The 20,120-nt window shown below is 40.0% G+C and overlaps 2 protein-coding genes across 4 annotated transcripts in view; one reads left to right on the plus strand and one right to left on the minus strand.

Moving 5' to 3' along the window:
* LOC138948050 (uncharacterized) overlaps window positions 1-14,225 on the plus strand; it is a 30,988-nt gene extending 16,763 nt beyond the window's left edge. The window contains exon 3 of the mRNA XM_070319579.1: window positions 14,145-14,225. Within this exon, the coding sequence (XP_070175680.1) occupies window positions 14,145-14,225 (81 nt within the window). The remainder of the gene's footprint in view (window positions 1-14,144) is intronic.
* An 853-nt stretch (window positions 14,226-15,078) lies between these two features.
* Window positions 15,079-20,120, minus strand: part of LOC138949551 (acetylcholine receptor subunit alpha-type acr-16-like) — a 21,662-nt gene continuing 16,620 nt past the window's right edge. For all 3 annotated transcript variants that reach the window (XM_070321407.1, XM_070321405.1, XM_070321406.1), the window contains one exon: window positions 15,079-15,346. In XM_070321407.1, coding sequence (XP_070177508.1) covers window positions 15,145-15,346 — 202 coding nt within the window. In that variant the 3' untranslated portion in view covers window positions 15,079-15,144. The remainder of the gene's footprint in view (window positions 15,347-20,120) is intronic.

A 20,120-nucleotide genomic window follows, 5' to 3' on the forward strand; every position in this document is an offset into this window, starting at 1 on the left:
TTTTGCTGATACTTGTCAGTTGTCTGAATCGGGTTAAAATTGAAGAATATCTCTGTAACTGGTATTCTGTTTTGTTTTCATTCTGTGACGACATTGAACACGTGATCACACTCCAGATGAATATCGACTTCTGCAGTTTTATTGATGGGCAAATGCTCCACATACATGAATAATTGGAAATAGGAATGTCCTGTAATAAAAGCGTTGTGTTGTTCAAAGTCAAACTCTCACGCAAACACACACAGAAACAATGAAGAAGACGAGGCGTGCAACACATTGTGATTGTTGTCATCCGATCAAATTACATCTTACTTGCTTAATATACTGATCCTTATAGCTCATAACAAAAATATATTACCTGCTTAAATTACATCCTACTTGCCCCTGTAGTTTTCCACTGACCAATTATCTAATTATCGGAAAAAAAAATTGGTTATCTTACATTGGATGGGTCGGACAGCGGATAAACTCATAATGTTAGACACACTTTATGACAGAAACAAGCTGGGTTTTTGTTATAAGTTAGTTATAGGAATGCATTATTAGGCACACACAAAAAAAGTCTGTTAACGTAACAAAGGCCAATAAAATAGGGTCGGTAGGTCGGGATTTTTATTTTTTTCCCCAACAAACATATTTTTAAGTTATTTTGCCAAAAAACAAAGACCTTTTTTTTTCTTTTTTTTCAAAAAAACATATTTTTAAGTTTTTTTGCCCATAACGAACAAACGTCTGCTTAAATTAACTTAGCACTGTGATATTAATAGGAAATGACAATAACTCGCACTCGCTTGAATGAAAGACCGTAATAATAACAACTAACAATAACTCTTACTCGCTTGAATGAAAGACCGTAATAATAACAACTAACAATAAATCTTACTCGCTTGAAAGACCGTAATAATAACAACTAACAATAACTCTTACTCGCTTGAAAGACCGTAATAATAACAACTAACAATAACTCTTACTCGCTTGAATGAAAGACTGTAATAATAACAACTAACAGTAACTCTTACTCGCTTGAATGAAAGACCGTAATAATAACAACTAACAATAAATCTTACTCGCTTGAAAGACCGTAATAATAACAACTAACAGTAACTCTTACTCGCTTGAATGAAAGACCTTAATAATAACAACTAACAATAACTCTTACTCGCTTGAATGAAAGACCGTAATAATAACAACTAACAATAACTCTTACTCGCTTGAAAGACCGTAATAATAACAACTAACAGTAACTCTTACTCGCTTGAATGAAAGACCTTAATAATAACAACTAACAATAACTCTTACTCGCTTGAATGAAAGACTTTAATAATAACAACTAACAATAAATCTTACTCGCTTGAATGAAAGACCGTAATAATAACAACTAACAATAACTCTTACTCGCTTGAATGAAAGACCGTAATAATAACAACTAACAATAACTCTTACTCGCTTGAATGAAAGACCGTAATAATAACAACTAACAATAAATCTTACTCGCTTGAAAGACCGTAATAATAACAACTAACAATAACTCTTACTCGCTTGAAAGACCGTAATAATAACAACTAACAATAACTCTTACTCGTTTGAATGAAAGACCTTAATAATAACAACTAACAATAACTCTTACTCGCTTGAATGAAAGACCATAAAAATAACAACTAACAATAAATCTTACTCGCTTGAATGAAATACCATAATAATAACAACTATCAATAACTCTTACTCGCTTGAAAGACCGTAATAATAACAACTAACAGTAACTCTTACTCGTTTGAATGAAAGACCGTGATAATAACAACTAACAATAAATCTTACTCGCTTGAATGAAAGACTGTAATAATAACAACTAACAATAAATCTTACTCGCTTGAATGAAAGACCTTAATAATAACAACTAACAATAACTCTTACTCGCTTGAATGAAGGACCTTAATGATAACAACTAACAATAAATCTTACTCGCTTGAAAGACCGTAATAATAACAACTAACAATAACTCTTACTCGCTTGAACGAAAGACCTTTTTAATAACAACTAACAATAACTCTTACTCGTTTGAATGAAAGACCGTAATAATAACAACTAACAGTAACTCTTACTCGATCGCTTGAATGAAAGACCGTAATAATAACAACTAACAATAACTCTTACTCGTTTGAATGAAAGACCGTAATAATAACAACTAACAATATTTCTTACTCTCTTGAAAGACCGTAATAATAACAACTAACAATAACTCTTACTCGCTTGAAAGACCGTAATAATAACAACTAACAGTAACTCTTACTCGCTTGAATGAAAAACCGTGATAATAACAACTAACAATAACTCTTACTCGCTTGAATGAAAGACCGTAATAATAACAACTAACAATAACTCTTACTCGCTTGAATGAAAGACCGTAATAATAACAACTAACAATAAATCTTACTCGCTTGAAAGACCGTAATAATAACAACTAACAATAAATCTTACTCGCTTGAAAGACCGTAATAATAACAACTAACAATAACTCTTACTCTCTCAACATCCCAACCATCTTAACAGAGAATGATAAAACAATCTTTCTTGCTTAAAAGAACGATCTTAATACATGCTGCACACAAAAAACACACTCTCTCTTGCTCAACATAAGGATCCTAATACATGTGGTAGATTTTTAAAAAAAAGCAATCTATATTGCTTAATATAAAGGTCTTTATAGCAAATCACAAAACAATCTTTCTTGCTTACAGTTTTACATTGCCTTCGCCTTCTCTAAACAAACAGTTGAATACAGAAAAGACAAATGGACCGTTTCGCTCAATTCCCAGAAGCTGACATGTTGGCCCGAATAAAGAAGCGGACAAGCAAGTTAGCAGTTGGCTCTTTCATATACGTAATGAGTTTCTTAAAGCAAGTTAGCAGTTGGCTCTTTCATATACGTAATGAGTTTCTTAAAGCAAGTAAGCAGTTGGCTCTTTCAGATACGTAATGAGTTTCTTAAAGCAAGTAAGCAGTTGGCTCTTTCAGATACGTAATGAGTTTCTTAGAGCAAGAGCAAGAAAAATGATGATGTTCAAGTGCCTGTTGAACCCGATTTTTACGACTGGAGTGGTCACAGCAGATTGGATACAATGAATTATTAAACCTTTATTTAAACAGAAATAAAATCGTAGTGTCTCTTACCGAGGTAAAACCCTCCTCAGTTGTTTTGGAAAAGTATCCACACGTGTCTTGACAAATAGACTTAACAACCTAGAAGACAATTGATTGGTGGAAAATGAGCACATTGCTTTAAGGATTGGTTGGTATAAACTAGATCACCTGTTTACAACACGTGGTAGTGTTTGATATTTTCTTAGCTCAAAAGAAATGATAGTAAGGGTTATGACCTATGTATTTCTTGACTGCGAAAAAGGCTTTCCATAAAACTAAAAGAACATTTTTTTTATTTGAAGACGTTGGTAACAAATGGTTTTAGTGTTCTGTTTTGTTCAAACTTGATCGCAGTATTTAACTGGATGACTGAGAACAAGTTGAAGCTGAACAGTGAGAAGACGGAGGCCCTTCTCGTTGGAACACGACAGAAGATTGCTTCCCTCACTGTGACCGACCTCCAGCTGGATGACGCGACTGTTCCATTCTCCCCTGCTGTCAAGAGCCTTGGCGTCTTTCTCGACTCCACTCTCTCCATCCAGACACACATCTCCTTCATCATCAAGACCTGCTTTTTCCACCTACGACGCATCGCCTCCATCCGTCGCTACCTCACCCACGACGCCTGTGTCAAGCTGGTTGTCTCCCTCATCTTCAGTCGTCTGGACTACTGCAACTCCCTTCTGGCTGGCCTCCCCGCCTCATCCATTCATGGCCTACAACGAGTCCAGAACGCTGCTGCCAGGCTGACGTTGAGGAAGACGAAGGGAGACCACATCACCCCCCTACTTCGCTCATTGCACTGGCTCCCTGTCAACACCCGAATCTCCTACAAACTGTCCACTGCTCTGGTCTACAAGTGTCTCAACGACCTTCAATCCTCCCTGGACCTGTACACCCAGCCCTCCGACCCTCCCCTTCGTTTTGCTGCTGACCCACTCCGCCTTCACATCCCTCGCTCGAAACTCGCATCTGCTGGTCAGCGTGCATTTCCCTCCGCGGGCCCCTCCGTCTGGAACTCCCTGCCGCTTGAGCTTCGCCAGAGCCCCTCTCTTGACGCGTTCAAGAGTATGTTGAAGACTCAGTTCTTCCCGTAGCTGGCTGCGACTTTCATGTTCGACGTGATGTGTTGTGTCCCAAAAGACATTCTTGTGCTGTGCTCTGTGAGAGGTATTTTCTTTGTGCTTAATATTATTGTGTTTGGACCTAGCTATTGATGTGTACATTGTTGTTAAACAGTTGTTCGTTGTATGTTTATCAGGGTTTGCTAGTGTGTGATATACTCCGTCACGGCGGAGGGCTGACCGTGCACCCAAAAGCGGACTCTATCAAATGGGTATTTTTTGAAAGCTTGGGACCTGCCAAACATAAAAATCGATGTTAACAAGAAATATTCAAGGGCGCACTTTCTCTTCTCAGTCAAAATTCAACTATACCCTGAAGAGTGATGCACGAGCATTTCAGACGCTTGCCTCTGAAAAAAGAAGTTCTCAGCCAAATTACGAACTCAAACTGGTACGTTTTACATATAAATGTGTTAGTTGGTATCTTTTGATTATCACAAAACAATTTGCGACTGCTTTGGCCGAGGATGCTGGTGACAGTATCATTATTATGAACCCTACCCTAAATCCAGGAAAGACGTCGTCCAAAATGTAGGTAAGTTTTGATTAAAAATAAATTCACACAAGACTAGTATTGTTGTTTGGCTTCAATAGATGTATTTTCGTTAAGTATGATGTCTTTACATAATATCTGTAAAATATGAATGGATTTGAACCATATACTATGTCATTATGACCTTCCAATCTTCCTAACCCCCAGCCCAGTAAAGCGTGCGAGACGTTTCCTGAAAAAATGTCGCTTTGTGGTGCGAGTTCAGTGTGACATGATTAGTTTCCAGAACCCCATTTCTGACTTTCAAAGTTTATCTACATACATTTAGCAATGCACGAGCAAAATATGACAACTTAATGGTGCCTTTTGGTTTAATGCTATGGTAAAATTGCTAGTGATAGTGTTTACAGCTTGAAACAAAACATAACAGATGGGAATAGTCTTCCTCAATCTGGTTCAGAGCATAATGTATTTCTATTTTCAGAGGTAGCATTATTTCTGATAAGAGATAGAGCCAATATAATGATGCTGAATATTTGAAAAATGAACTTTGTGACTCATCTGAGTAGCAAGAGAGCCTTCGTGATCGTCAGCGTAAGGCTGGCTGTCTTCAAGGCAATTCCTAGATGAACAACTTAACACTGCGTTCGATTATTCGCCCGTTTCTTAAAGCTAGAGCTTTGAGACTTTACACGCGTCTAGGGCTACATGTACGCTTTACAATATGTAAAATATAGTTGACTCTCGCGTTATTTAAAGGTCACAACAAGGTCATTACCAGGCAAAAACGAGGGAAAACCGAGGGAAAGTACCATTTTCTGCAACTGTTTGCAAGAAAAAGATTTCAAATTCAATTGTTTCCTGGGATTAACGCATCTCTAGACATGACAATCATCCGATTATCAGACATCAATTGTGGAGGTCACGACAAGGTCATTGCCGGGTAAAAACGAGGGAAAACCGAGGGAAAATAACATTTTCTGCAACTTGCGTGTAAGTAAAAGCTTTCAAACTCCATCTTCTTCTGGTATTGGCGCATCTCTAGGCATGACAATCATCTGATTAACAGTCCTCAATTTTCAAGGTCACAACAAGGTCATTACCAGATAGAACCGAGAAAAAACCGAGGGAAAATACCATTTTCTATAACTTTTTTGTAAGTAAGAGCTTATAAACTTCATCTTCTTCTCGGATTAGCGCTGATTTCAATGACCCTGAAGTCCGAGGAAAGTTTTCTTGACCCATGCCTACTTTGAAGGTCATGACAAGGTCAAATTTACACGTTTTCTATTTGGGAATATCTTTTACGGTCAAATAAAATACTTTCTGGACGTCAGCTATTTTCGAAGCTAAAGCTTAATTACAACTTTACACACGTCTTGGGATTTATGAGACATAACGCAAATATTGTTGACTCTCGTAATATTTAAAGGTCACACAACAAGGTCATTACCAGGTAAAACCGAAGAAAAACCGAGGGAAAGTACCATTTTCTGTAACTGTTTGTAAGAATGAACTTTCAAATTCAATTGTTTCCTGGGATTAGCGCATCTCTAGACATGACAATCATCTGATTAACAGTCATGAATTGTGGAGGTCACGACAAGGTCATTACCGGGGAAAACCGAGGGAAAATACCATTTTCTGCAACTTGTGTGTAAGTAAATGCTTTCAAACTCCATCTTCTTCTGGTATTGGCGCATCTCTAGGCATGACAATCATCTGATTAACAGTCCTCAATTTTCAAGGTCACAACAAGGTCATTACCAGATAAAACCGATGAAAAACCGAAGAAAAATACCATTTTCTGCAACTTTTTTGTAAGTAAGAGCTTATAAACTCCATCTTCTTCTAGGATTAGCGCTGATTTCAATGACCCTGAAGTCTTTGGAAAGTTTTCTTGACCCATGCAATGTTTGAAGGTCATGACAAGGATGGGATTTTACACACGTCTAGGGGATTATAAGACATGAAACAAATATTGTTGACTCTCGTAATATTTAAAGGTCACACAACAAGGTCATTACTGGGTAAAACGACGGAAATTATATCAACTTTATGACTCGTCTGAGTGCCAGGACAGCCGGTGTGATCCTCAGAGTCAGGCTTGCAGACCGCAAGGCTATCGGTAGATGAACACCTTAACATTGACTTTTTCTTCTCTCTCCCCTTCTCTTCTACCCCTATTACATCCAGCCCCGCCCACCCCCCTAGAGCCCCTGTGGGCGAAGGAAGATGTCATGAATCTGCCTCAACAGCTTTAGCTTAGAAAATAGCCGAACACAAATAGAAAACGTGTAAACTTGACCTTGTCATGACCTTCAAACTTGGCATGGGCCAAGAAAACTTTCCTCGGACTTCAGGGTCATAGAAATCAGCGCTAATCCCAGAAGAAGATAGAGTTTATAAGCTCTTACTTACAAAAAAGTTATAGAAAATGGTATTTTTTCTCGGTTTTCTCTCGGTTCTATCTGGTAATGACCTGGTTGTGACCTTGAAAATTGAGGACTGTTAATCAGATGATTGTCATGCCTAGAGATGCGCCAATACCAGAAGAAGATGGAGTTTGAAAGCTTTTACTTTCACACAAGTTGCAGAAAATGGTATTTTCCCTCGGTTTTCCCTCGTTTTTGCCTGGTAATGACCTTGTCGTGACCTCCACAATTGATGTCTGATAATCGGATGATTGTCATGTCTAGAGATGCGTTAATCCCCCCCAAAAAATTGAATTTGAAAGCTTTTTCTAACAAACAGTTGCAGAAAATGGTACTTTCCGTCGGTTTTCCCTCGTTTTTGCCTGGTAATGACCTTGTTGTGACCTTTAAATAACGCGAGAGTCAACTATATTGTATGTATTGTAAAGCGTTTATGTAGCCCTAGACGCGTGTAAAGTTTCAAAGCTCTAGCTTAAGAAACGGGCAAATAATCGAACGCAGTGTTAAGTTGTTCATCTAGGAATTGCCTTGAAGACAGCCAGCCTTACGCTGACGATCACGAAGGCTCTCTTGCTACTCAGATGAGTCACAAAGTTCATTTTTCAAATATTCAGCATCATTATATTGGCTCTATCTCTTATCAGAAATAATGCTACCTCTGAAAATAGAAATACATTATGCTCTGAACCAGATTGAGGAAGACTACTCCCCTCTGTTATGTTTTGTTTCAAGCTGTAAACACTATCACTAGGATTTTTTACCATAGCATTAAACCAAAAGGCACCATAAAGTTGTCATATTTTGCTCGTGCATTGCTAAATGTATGTAGATAAACTTCGAAAGTCAGAAATGGGGTTCTGGAAACTAATCATGTCACACTGAACTCGCACCACAAAGCGACATTTGTTCAGGAAACGTCTCGCACGCTTTACTGGGCTGGGGGTTAGGAAGATTGGAAGGTCATAGTGACATAGTATATGGTTCAAATCCATTCATATTTTACAGATATTATGTAAAGACATCATACATGACGAAAATATATCCATTGAAGCCAAACAACAATACTAGTCTTGTGTGAATTTATTTTTAATCAAAACTTACCTACATTTTGGACGACGTCTTTCCTGGATTTAGGGTAGGGTTCATAATAATGATACTGTCACCAGCATCCTCGGCCAAAGCAGTCGCAAATTGTTTTGTGATAATCAAAACATACTAACTAACACATTTATATGTAAAACGTACCAGTTTGAGTTCGTAATTTGGCTGAGAACTTCTTTTTTCAGAGGCAAGCGTCTGAAATGCTCGTGCATCACTCTTCAGGGTATAGTTGAATTTTGACTGAAAAGAGAAAGTGCGCCCTTGAATATTTCTTGTTAACATCGATTTTTATGTTCGGCAGGCCCCAAGCTTTCAAAAAATACCCATTTGGTTGAGTCCGCTTTTGGGTGCACGGTCAGCCCTCCGCCGTGACGGAGTAATATGGTTCGTGTCCGTCTCTAGATGTTAGTTTCTTTGTTAGTCCTGTGTTGACAACTCTTCGACAAGCGCTTAGAACTGTACCCACGGAATACGCGCTATATAAGCTTCCTATTGATTGATTGATTGAACTATGTTAGTTACAAAATCATGTATGTCACATTTTGGTTGCTCTGCTTATTTTTTTTTAAAGTTGCGAAATTGATTTCGAATTGCCAGGGTGAAAATTCGTCACCTCTTTTATTAATTCATTTGTTAATGATTTAAATTAACACGTATCGCGACAGTTTGACGGCTTACGTCCCTTGACAAGAGAGGCTGGACATTCTACTCGAAGTGACTGTACTGAAAATGTTGATATTACTGTATGCTGATCATATACTGATGGTATGTGTAGTCATCTGTTGGATAGTTGTGTAAATGTTTTTATCCTCCATACGTGAGAGAGACACCCGTGAGATAATAATCGTTCAAATCACACGTGTGTATATCATGTAAATGAGGTCATGTCAAGCAAGTCTGGCAGGGACCTGTTTTTCCACTGCTTATATGATGCCAAAGTCACCGAGACAAACGTCATTATAGAAACAAAAATTGCGCTCGCCAATCAGTTACCCTCAATGAATCTTTAGAACTAACACGTCACGCCACACTTTTAGAGTGATGTTTCTTTGCTTTGACGTAATAGACTGCACGAGGCTTTAGAAGAGATCGAGGTTCCAAAAACAAGCGTCTTCAATTTAGCTGCCACGACTGCAAGAAATTTTCAGTAAAATACACGTAAGTACAGTATGTAGGATAAACAGAATACTACATGGCTTGCTGTGTCGTACCAGATTTACACTCGTTGCTTTTTCAAATAGTGAACAGCTCGCTTTCGCTCGCAGTTCAATATTTAAAAAAACAAACTCGTGTAAATCTGGTACGACACAGCAAGCCATGTAGTATTCTCTATAATATCCTTATCTGCCACAAAGAGACAAAACGTTTCTTTAACTGTGCTCTGAGCGGACAAGCATCTTTAACTGTGCTCTGAGCGGACAGCATCTTTAACTGTGCTCTGAGCGGACAGCATCTTTAATATTCGCAATGCAGCCACCTGTAACAAGCTTTCACTGATAATCAACGTGTTATTGTTTTACTTTTTAACATAGAGGGGGAATCGAGACGAGGGTCGTGGTGTATGTGTGTGTGTCTGTCTGTCTGTCTGTGCGTGTGCGTGTGTAGAGCGATTCAGACCTAACTACTGGACCGATGGTTATGAAATTTTACATGAGAGTTCCTGGGAATGATATCCCCGGAATTTTTTTCATTTTTTCGATAAATACTTTTGATGACGTCATATTCGGCTTTTTGTAAAAGTTGAGGCTGCACTGTCACACCGTAATTTTTCAATCAAATTGATTGAAATTTTTGTAAAGCAATCTTCGACGAAGGCCGGACTTCGGTATTGCATTTCAGCTTGGTGGCTTAAAAATTAATTAACGACTTTGGTCATTAAAAATCTGAAAATTGTAATATTTTTTTATATAAACTGATCCAAATTTACGTTCATTTTATTCTACATCATTTCCTGATTCCAAAAACATATAAATATGTTATATTTGGATTAAAAACAAGCTCTGAAAATTTAGAATATAAACATTATGATCAAAATTCAATTTCCGAAATCGATTTAAAAACAATTTCATCTTATTCCTTGTCGGTTCCTGATTCTAAAAACATATAGATATGATATGTTTAGATCAAAAACACGCTCAGAAAGTTAAAACGAAGAGAGGTACAGAAAAGCGTGCAGCACAGCGAAACCACTACCGCGCTGAACAGGCTCGTCAGTTTCACTCCGTTTTGCACAAGCGGCGGACTACGGTCATTTTGAAAAAATGCAGTGCGTTCAGTTTCATTCTGTGAGTTCCACAGCTTGAATAAATGTAGTAATTTCGCCTTACGCGACTTTTTTTTATATGTGATGTTATCTCGTACACGAGCCAAAAGAAAAATGTCTGTTTGTTGCATTCAGACAATAAAGTTTTACTGAGTTGAATTGAATTGAATTGAATATATTCGACCACACCCACTGATATTTGTCCATGTCGCTGATCAGCGTAAAGGGTGATACACGCATGATATCACTGTCACAAAGATGTGAGTAGCATATTTGTGATGTGAAACCACGTCGTGTTTTTAACCTCCCTAAATATTGAAGTGCGATGCGTAGGTGACCGGAGAGGCGTTATCACGGGTTTTGTGCGTTGCACGAGAAAACCATAGTTTGACATGAGTTGTGTTTATGAGAACTGTAGCTGGTCTGGGGTTAATAACGTCACAGCGTTTAAGATTTTCAACCGGGAAGGTTGTCAGCGCGTGTCGGTCTTGTTTGGGAACAAGTACTCTTTCAAGAGACGGGTCTCTTAAGGTAAATGATTTTTATTATATTTAGTCAAGTTTTGACTAAATATTTTAACATCGAGGGGGAATCGAAACGAGGGTCGTGGTGTATGTGTGTGTGCGTGTGTGCGTGTGTGCGTGTGTGTGTGTGTGTAGAGCGATTCAGACTAAACTACTGGACCGATCTTTATGAAATTTGACATGAGAGTTCCTGGGTATGAAATCCCCGAACGTTTTTTTCATTTTTTTGATAAATGTCTTTGATGACGTCATATCCGGCTTTTCGTGAAAGTTGAGGCGGCACTGTCACGCCCTCATTTTTCAACCAAATTGGTTGAAATTTTGGTCAAGTAATCTTCGACGAAGCCCGGGGTTCGGTATTGCATTTCAGCTTGGTGGCTTAAAAATTAATTAATGACTTTGGTCATTAAAAATCGGAAAATTGTAAAGAAAATTAAAAATTTATAAAACGATCCAAATTTACGTTTATCTTATTCTCCATCATTTGCTGATTCCAAAAACATATAAATATGTTATATTCGGATTAAAAACAAGCTCTGAAAATTAAATATATAAAAATTATTATCAAAATTTTTTTTTCGAAATCGTTTTAAAAACACTTTCATCTTATTCCTTGTCGGTTCCTGATTCCAAAAACATATAGATATGATATGTTTGGATTAAAAACACGCTCAGAAAGTTAAAACGAAGAGAGGTACAGAAAAGCGTGCTATCCTTCTCAGCGCAACGAATATCCCGCTCTTCTTGTCAATTCCACGGGCACTGCCTTTGCCACGGGCGGTGGAGTGACGATGCTACGAGTATACGGTCTTGCTGCGTTGCCTTGCGTTCAGTTTCATTCTGTGAGTTCGACAGCTACTTGACTAAATATTGTATTTTCGCCTTACGCGACTTGTTGTATATTATTGAAGTTGGAATACATAGCTGGAATGTAAAGGTTAGTGTATACAAAGTGCACTAAATTCTAGTGTGAAGTTTTGAGAGAATTCTTGTTGTGATTATGTTATGGTTTTCGTTGGTAAATTCTTGAACATAATTGCTGTTACGCATTTATGTTATGTTTAAGACAGTGATACTATGTGTGGTAGTGTCAGTGATGGAGTAAGTGATTCATGGATGAAGTATAGTTGGATTTTGTCTGTGGACGGAATGTGAATGTAGAATGAACGAGAGAGATGTTACATGACTTTAGTTTAGGAAGAGGAGATGGTTAAAGAGAATGTGTATTAAGACTTGGGTTAATTCTTTAGGAGTTTCCATGAGGGGTTTTCCATGGCGTGGACAAGGGACGGACCTTACACGGGAGAATGCGGGGTGATGGTGGGGGAAGAGACCACATCGGCGCAGAATGGCTAGACGGCGGAGTCTCCATCGTTACCGGTCGTGAGGCGACGGTTTATTTCGCTAATGGCGGAAATGTTTCTCGGGGAGAAACGTGAAAGGTGTGTGTTGGCACCTATAAGGAAAGTTTCTGGGAATTCATCATCTACGGGGTTCAGCGACACAAGGATGTGTAAATAACGACATGCAGTGAGCCGTGATACGAACTCGTGAGTGTCTGTCAGCACCTTATCTTGTGCGTTAATCTATCTTTGAGAAAGTATCTTTATACATTGTATTTACATGCATTGAGTGAATGCTATATGTTGTGTGAACTGTGTGTCACAACCCGAATTTTTAGAGTTGCAGAAGAAGCTAAAATAGGCTTTTGTACATAGACGAAATGATGTAATTGTTATATTTTGGAGTGTATATAATAATTGTGCTATTTGCCACACAAAGTATTGGAGTCCAAACACTATTGTGGAATGTATGCGGGTTGGTTTGAGGTGCGTTATGCCTGTAACATCGCATATGTTGCAAGGTTGTGTCCGAATCGTGGAACGGGATATAGTCACCCGGTAACGCGCGGTGAACAAACCAGGTCAAGCTGCAGAAAACAAGTTTGCTAATATGTGTTGGGCACAGTAGTGCAAATTAAATAATGTTCATTTCACCTGGTAAGGTAATATAATGTAATGCATAAATTATATTATCGCGTATCTATAGGCTATTTAGCAAGTAAAGGAATTAATATAGTTCTAGGTCAGCGGTGTACGAATACACGTTGGCACCCCGTCAACGAAATAGGCCCGGTTTTGAGTTAGTACTACCCGTGAGAGACAACGGTACGGTCGCAGACGTATTGGCGGCGCGAGTGCTCGCATCAACCGGCGGTTGTAAGTTGAGCTTGTGTTATTTACTTGGCGGGTGAACTATTGTTTTCGTATTGCTGTGGCTGGGTAGATGTCGTTGTCTAATGTTTGTTTTGTTTGTGCTTACGTTGGTATAGTTGTAATATTGTGGGACACGGTGAATGTGAGACATGTTATATCCGTGGGAATGTGCACGGGAAAGATAAGGATGACATCGACCGGTCCATTACAACATATTCGTATAGAGTGCCTCGGGATATATATATATTAACGCATGTCTGGAAGTGATATATAGTGAACGTACAGTGGAATAATATGTGTGTAATTATTTGCATATAATTATTAAATATTCGTTCACATGGAAAAATCACATATTATTCAAGATGGCGGCCGACATCCCGACAACTTTAGTATACTTATAGTATTGATCATGTTGTGTTATATCTTCATATTATAGTGTGTAATAATATGCGGGGATGTATCATACCTGTGCAGGGATATGGGTGTTGCGACATGCAATCGTGGTCATGTAATGTAATGTAAAGTTGGATACCACAATCTAACATTTAGTGTACGTTTGTCCAGTTATTTGTAACATATCACATGGCGTATATGGTCATGATAAAGACAATAAGTTTATAGGTTGAAGCGAACTATAAATATTATTGTAAAGCCCCGTTTTATAGCTAATGCATTAAATAATTATCCTTTTCCATATATGGTTGCCTGGTGTAATATTCGATCTTGATGTCCATCGGTATTATGCGCTAAAAGGTTGCATTACCGATGAGCACTAACACAACCATCGATACACGCCAGGTAGCTAGGGATGGTGTTGTTCAGTATTAACTTGCTGTTTTATTATATGCAGTTGGCCGGAGAGAACGGAGGAGGGACGTATGATTACGTGAAGGCGTTAAGACTGGACAGTGGGAACGCTGTCGAAAGGTGACTGCGGTTCACGGTGACGCATGAAGAGCGACGACAGGCTACACGACACCTGGGCGACGTGGCGACATGGGTCACTCCGACAAGGTTCCACACAGATTCTACGCGGGACCACCAGAAGACGGCAAGAGGAAGGGGTTTGGTCAGCTCTACATGTCTAGGAATCTGGAGGCCAGCTCAGTAGGATGGAGCTGGGGACGACGAGCTTAGGCAGTCGGGGACCTTTCTAGTGGGTCAGAATCAGAACAGCTGCGGCATTCTGAGGAGGGAAGGACAAGGAGGCCTTGGTGGGCATTGTGTATCCCTGAAAAGCTAAGTACCCTGTCGCTGTTAAAGTATGTGTCTGTGTTCGTGTGATTGGGTGATGCAACATTATTGAGCGCCGGATACGAACAGACTATAGAACCAGGGGGGGTGCTTAGGACTGGATTCCAGTATAATTTCATGTGAATTCATGTGTTGTCAATGTTTGTAGTATTTGTATGGCGTACGCATTAAATGTGTGGATGTTATGTGCATAAATTTGTGTTTATTATATAAAGCTTATAAGTTACATGTGGTTCCTTTAGTTGTTTATACATAGTGACGTCTGTCTCCACTTGTAATCTTTCTTGGGTGTGTGGTGAGTGAATGAGTTGGGTGTTTGCGTGTGCTCCCAAGATTGCTCAATCTTGAGGGGATAAGCCGTCACGTGTCAATGTGTGTTCAAGAAGTTGATGCGTATTGATGTATTTGAAGTGAAGAATTGTGTTATATTTTGGTGAGGAAATAATAAGTCTGCATCCTCCCAAAATTCTGTGTTTGGAGTGTGTTGGTGTGAAGTTTGAAGTCAGTGTAAAAAGATAGGGCAGAACACGTTTTCAGAAAAGATCCTTTATTCACACTACAATCCACTTCATGACAATCACCGTGTGTGAAGGTGCTCAGAGATCTTGCTTCTGTAGCGTGAGGTTGTAGGCGACGAAGACATAGGTGTCTGGACAGCACTCGTACTTGGCCTCCACGCGCTCCGCTGTGGCCTCGGACACTGTCCACTGGCCCGTTGACCGGTACTGCGACAACACGCCCATCGGGTGGTTGACCGCCAGCTCCATGGCGTGCTTCTGGTACGTCCACGACCCGAACCTGTCACACACACGTTACATTGTGAATTGTCCACGACCCGAACATGCCACACACACGTTACATTGTGAATTGTCCACGACCCGAACATGTCACACACATGTTACATTGTGAATTGTCCACGACACGAACATGTCACACACACGTTACATTGTGAATTGTCCACGACCCGAACATGTCACACACATGTTACATTGTGAATTGTCCAAGACCCGAACATGTCACACACACGTTACATTGTGAATTGTCCACGACCCGAACATGTCACACACACGTTACATTGTAAATTGTCCATGACACGAACATGTCACACACGTTACATTGTGAATTGTCCACGACACGAACATGTCACACACGTTACATTGTGAATTGTCCACGACCCGAACCTGTCACACACACGTTACATTGTGAATTGTCCACGACCCGAACATGCCACACACACGTTACATTGTGAATTGTCCACGACACGAACATGTCACACACACGTTACATTGTGAATTGTCCACGACCCGAACATGTCACACACATGTTACATTGTGAATTGTCCACGACACGAACATGTCACACACACGTTACATTGTGAATTGTCCAAGACACGAACATGTCACACACGTTACATTGTGAATTGTCCACGACACGAACATGTCACACACACGTTACATTGTGAATTGTCCACGACCCGAACATGTCACACACACGTTACATTGTGAATTGTCCACGACACGAACATGTCACACACACGTTACATTGTGAATTGTCCACGACACGAACATGTCACACACACGTTACATTGTGAATTGTCCAAGACACGAACATGTCACACACACGTTCCATTGTGAATTGTCCACGACACGAACATGTCACACACACGTTACATTGTGAATTGTCCACGACCCGAACCTGTCACACACACGTTACATTGTGAATTGTCCACGACCCGAACATGTCACACAAACGTTACATTGTGAATTGTCCACGACCCGAACATGTCACACACACGTTACATTGTGAATTGTCCAAGACACGAACATGTCACACACACGTTACATTGTGAATTGTCCACGACCCGAACATGCCACACACACGTTACATTGTGAATTGTCCACGACACGAACATGTCACACACATGTTACATTGTGAATTGTCCACGACACGAACATGTCACACACACGTTACATTGTGAATTGTCCAAGACACGAACATGTCACACACGTTACATTGTGAATTGTCCACGACACGAACATGTCACACACAAGGACAATCCAATGATAATTGATACATATTACGGGGCCGGACCTAAGTAGGGTGAGGCGGGGGGGGGGGGGGGGGGGTTCCCAACCGTGGTAGGGGTAGATTAGTTGGTGGTGCAAAGCACCCGAACCTCCTAGGGGGTCCGGGGGCACGCCCCCCCCGCCCCCCCCCCCCCCCCCGAACATATTTCCCCCCCCCCCCTGAAATCTAGATTAAAATATGTGCAATCTGGCGCATTCTGGGAGTATTTGTCATGAGGTTTTTTTTACCCTTGGAGGAGGTACATGGTCAGGCCAGGGGGGGGGGGTCCAGGCAACAGGTAACCCTCCCCCCACCCACCTGGATCTGGTCCTGTATTAGTATGCACACAATATTGTAATTTAATGCTCATCCTATTGTTGTTGGCACTCGGGTAACAGGGAGCGAAGGGCAGTGCCCCACCTAGTGATCGAGTGCCACAACGCAGACTTTTCCCTTAATATATACTGGTTTCTTCTTCTTCTTCTTCTGCGTTCGTGGGCTGAAACTCCCACGTACACTCGTGTTTCAGTTTTGCACGAGTGGAATTTTACGTGTATGACCGTTTTTACCCCGCCATGAAGGCAGCCATACGCCGCTTTCGGAGGAAGCATGCTGGATATTTTCGTGTTTCTAAAACCCACCGAACTCTGACATGGATTACAGGATCTTTTCCGTGCGCGCTTGGTCTTGTGCTTGCGTGTACACACGAAGGGGGATAAGCCACTAGCAGGTCTGCACATAAGTTGACCTGGGAAAAATCTCCACACTTAACCCACCAGGCGGCCGCGACCGGGATTCGAACCCTCGACCTTCCGATTAAGAGGCCGACGTCTTACCACCCCGCCACAGCGCCCGTCATATACTGGTTTTAAACTCCTGCTTCCGGATTATACAATACACATTAAAACATGATTACATAAACGAGAGGATAGCTGTTGTATATATGCTATATGTGTAAAGGCAAGGCAACATCCGCGCTCCATGTATATATGTAAATTGCTCCGGCATACCAACTTCAAAGTGAAGAAATTGGACTTTTAAACTGTTTATCAGAGTGGCTCTGAAATTTTATCAATTTTTTACCTCACAAACTTGGAAATAATAAAGAAACACACAAGGTGTCTCACGTGGCGAAGGGAACGTGCCCATACCACAAACAGAAAGAATATTTCACAACCAACCCTCTTACCAAACAACTTTTAATCTTCAATCAACCCCAACCCATCATCCTCCGGCACCCTCCCCCCACCTCCCCCCCCCCTCTATAGCGAATAAACAAATCATGTCCCAATATAGGTCATAGTTACCTGAGAGGACGTTAAGCCCTACAGTCTCTCTCTCTCTCTCTCTCTCTCTCTCTCTTGTTTCTGTGTCGTCTGCTCCGTGTATGACTTTTCTTCTTTTCCAACTGAAGAGTCCAGACATGGGACGATACTCTTTCGAATTATTGCAGCAGTTGTCTTCCCTCCCATTATTACGTTAACGAAAGTGAAACTGAACGCACGGGCCAAGACGCCGTTGTCGGTTTCGTTATGGTAAGCGGAATGCGTAAAGATACATAGATTTTCCAGTTAACCACTACCACTAACACTTACACTGTGCACTTAATCTCTCTATTGTGAGATCATCAACCTGTGGGATGCTTCACTGAACACCGGACAGTCTTTCGCACAGCCATGTGACGTCAGAAGCCTACTTCAACTCATATTTAGGCCGCTGGCCGAGACTACAAATAAGTGCACGTTTGTTACGCGTGATTGTTCTGAAAAGTGACTATTACATGATTGTTCTGAACGTCTACTATTTATTTCATCGTAAACATGTAAGCCCTCATACGTGATTGTTCTGAAAGCTTACTAATTTACATGATTGTTCTGAAACTCTTCTAAAGGTAAACTTGCTTCACCCGTGAAATGTTGTCAGATATGGAACAATATGTATACCCCAGCCCAACGAAGTTGGAGGGGGGTATACTGGATTCACTTTGTCCATCTGTCTGTGTGTATGTCTGTATGTATATATATGGAACAATATTTTGATACAATGATACTAAATCTTTAGTGATATCGATATTTAAATCCCAGCTCAATGAAGTTGGAGGGGGGTATACTGGTTTCACTTTGTCCGTCTGTCTGTGTGTATGTCTGTATGTAAATGGAACAATATTTTGATACAATGATGCTAAATCTTAAGTGAAATTGATATGTATACCCCGGTCCCAATGAATACAAACTCAACAAGTAATACGCTTCATACATTGAACATGTCTTCTTTATTGTTCTCAACTCAAAATTCAAATTAAATGTCCAAAGACAAAAATTATTTATAATCTTCAAAAATTTAATGATTCTTCTTGAGTATTCCCAACTCAAAATTCTAATTACAGGTTTAAAGGGACACATAGAAACTTTTGATTTTCCCTCTTTGCCATGCTTAGGTGGCTAGGTCACCGAAATGGATCGAAAGGCTTGGCAAAGAGGGAAAATGGAAGCTACTTTTTGCCCCTTTAAAGACGAAAGGCACAACAAATAATTTTCACAAATGAAACTTTTATTTTTTTTATGAACTAAAAATTCAAATGGAGAGGGGATGAGAGACGTGAGGAGATGGCCGGGGTTGCGAGATGGGTGGGGAGTCTGGGCTATAAAGTTCTTGCACGCGAGACAATATACTTCTTTTTACATTTAGTCAAGTTATGACTAAATGTTTTAACATCGAGGGGGGAATCGAGACGAGGGTCGTGGTGTATGTGTGTGTGTATGTGTGTGTGTGTGTGTGTGTGTGTGTGTGTGCGTGCGTGTAGAGCGATTCAGACCAAACTACTGGACCGATCTTTATGAAATTTGACATGAAAGTTCCTGGGTATGATATCCCCATACGTTTTTTTCATTTTTTTGATAAATGTTTTTGATGACGTCATATCCGGCTTTTCGTGAAAGTTGAGGCGGCACTGTCACGCCCTCATTTTTCAACCAAATTGGTTGAAATTTTGGTCAAGTATTGTTCGACAAAGCCCGGACTTCGGTATTGCATTTCAGCATGGTGGCTTAAAAATTGATTAATGACTTTGGTCATTAAAAATCTGAAAATTGTAAAAAAAATATTTCTTTTATAAAACGATTCAAATTTACGTTCATCTTATTCTCCATCATTTGCTGATTCCAAAAACATATAAATATGTTATATTTGGATTAAAAACAAGCTCTGAAAATTAAATATATAAAAATTATTATCAAAATTAAATTGTCGAAATCAATTTAAAAACACTTTCATCTTATTCCTTGTCGGTTCCTGATTCCAAAAACATATAGATATGATATGTTTGGATTAAAAACACGCTCAGAAAGTTAAAACGAAGAGAGGTACAGAAAAGCGTGCTATCGTTCTCAGCGCAACTACTACCCCGCTCTTCTTGTCAATTTCACTGCCTTTGCCGTGAGCGGTGGACTGACGATGTTACGAGTATACGGTCTTGCTGCGTTGCATTGCGTTTAGTTTCATTCTG

This window comes from Littorina saxatilis, linkage group LG15 (assembly GCF_037325665.1).
Source record: "Littorina saxatilis isolate snail1 linkage group LG15, US_GU_Lsax_2.0, whole genome shotgun sequence".
In the NCBI taxonomy this organism is placed as follows: Eukaryota; Metazoa; Mollusca; class Gastropoda; order Littorinimorpha; family Littorinidae; genus Littorina; species Littorina saxatilis.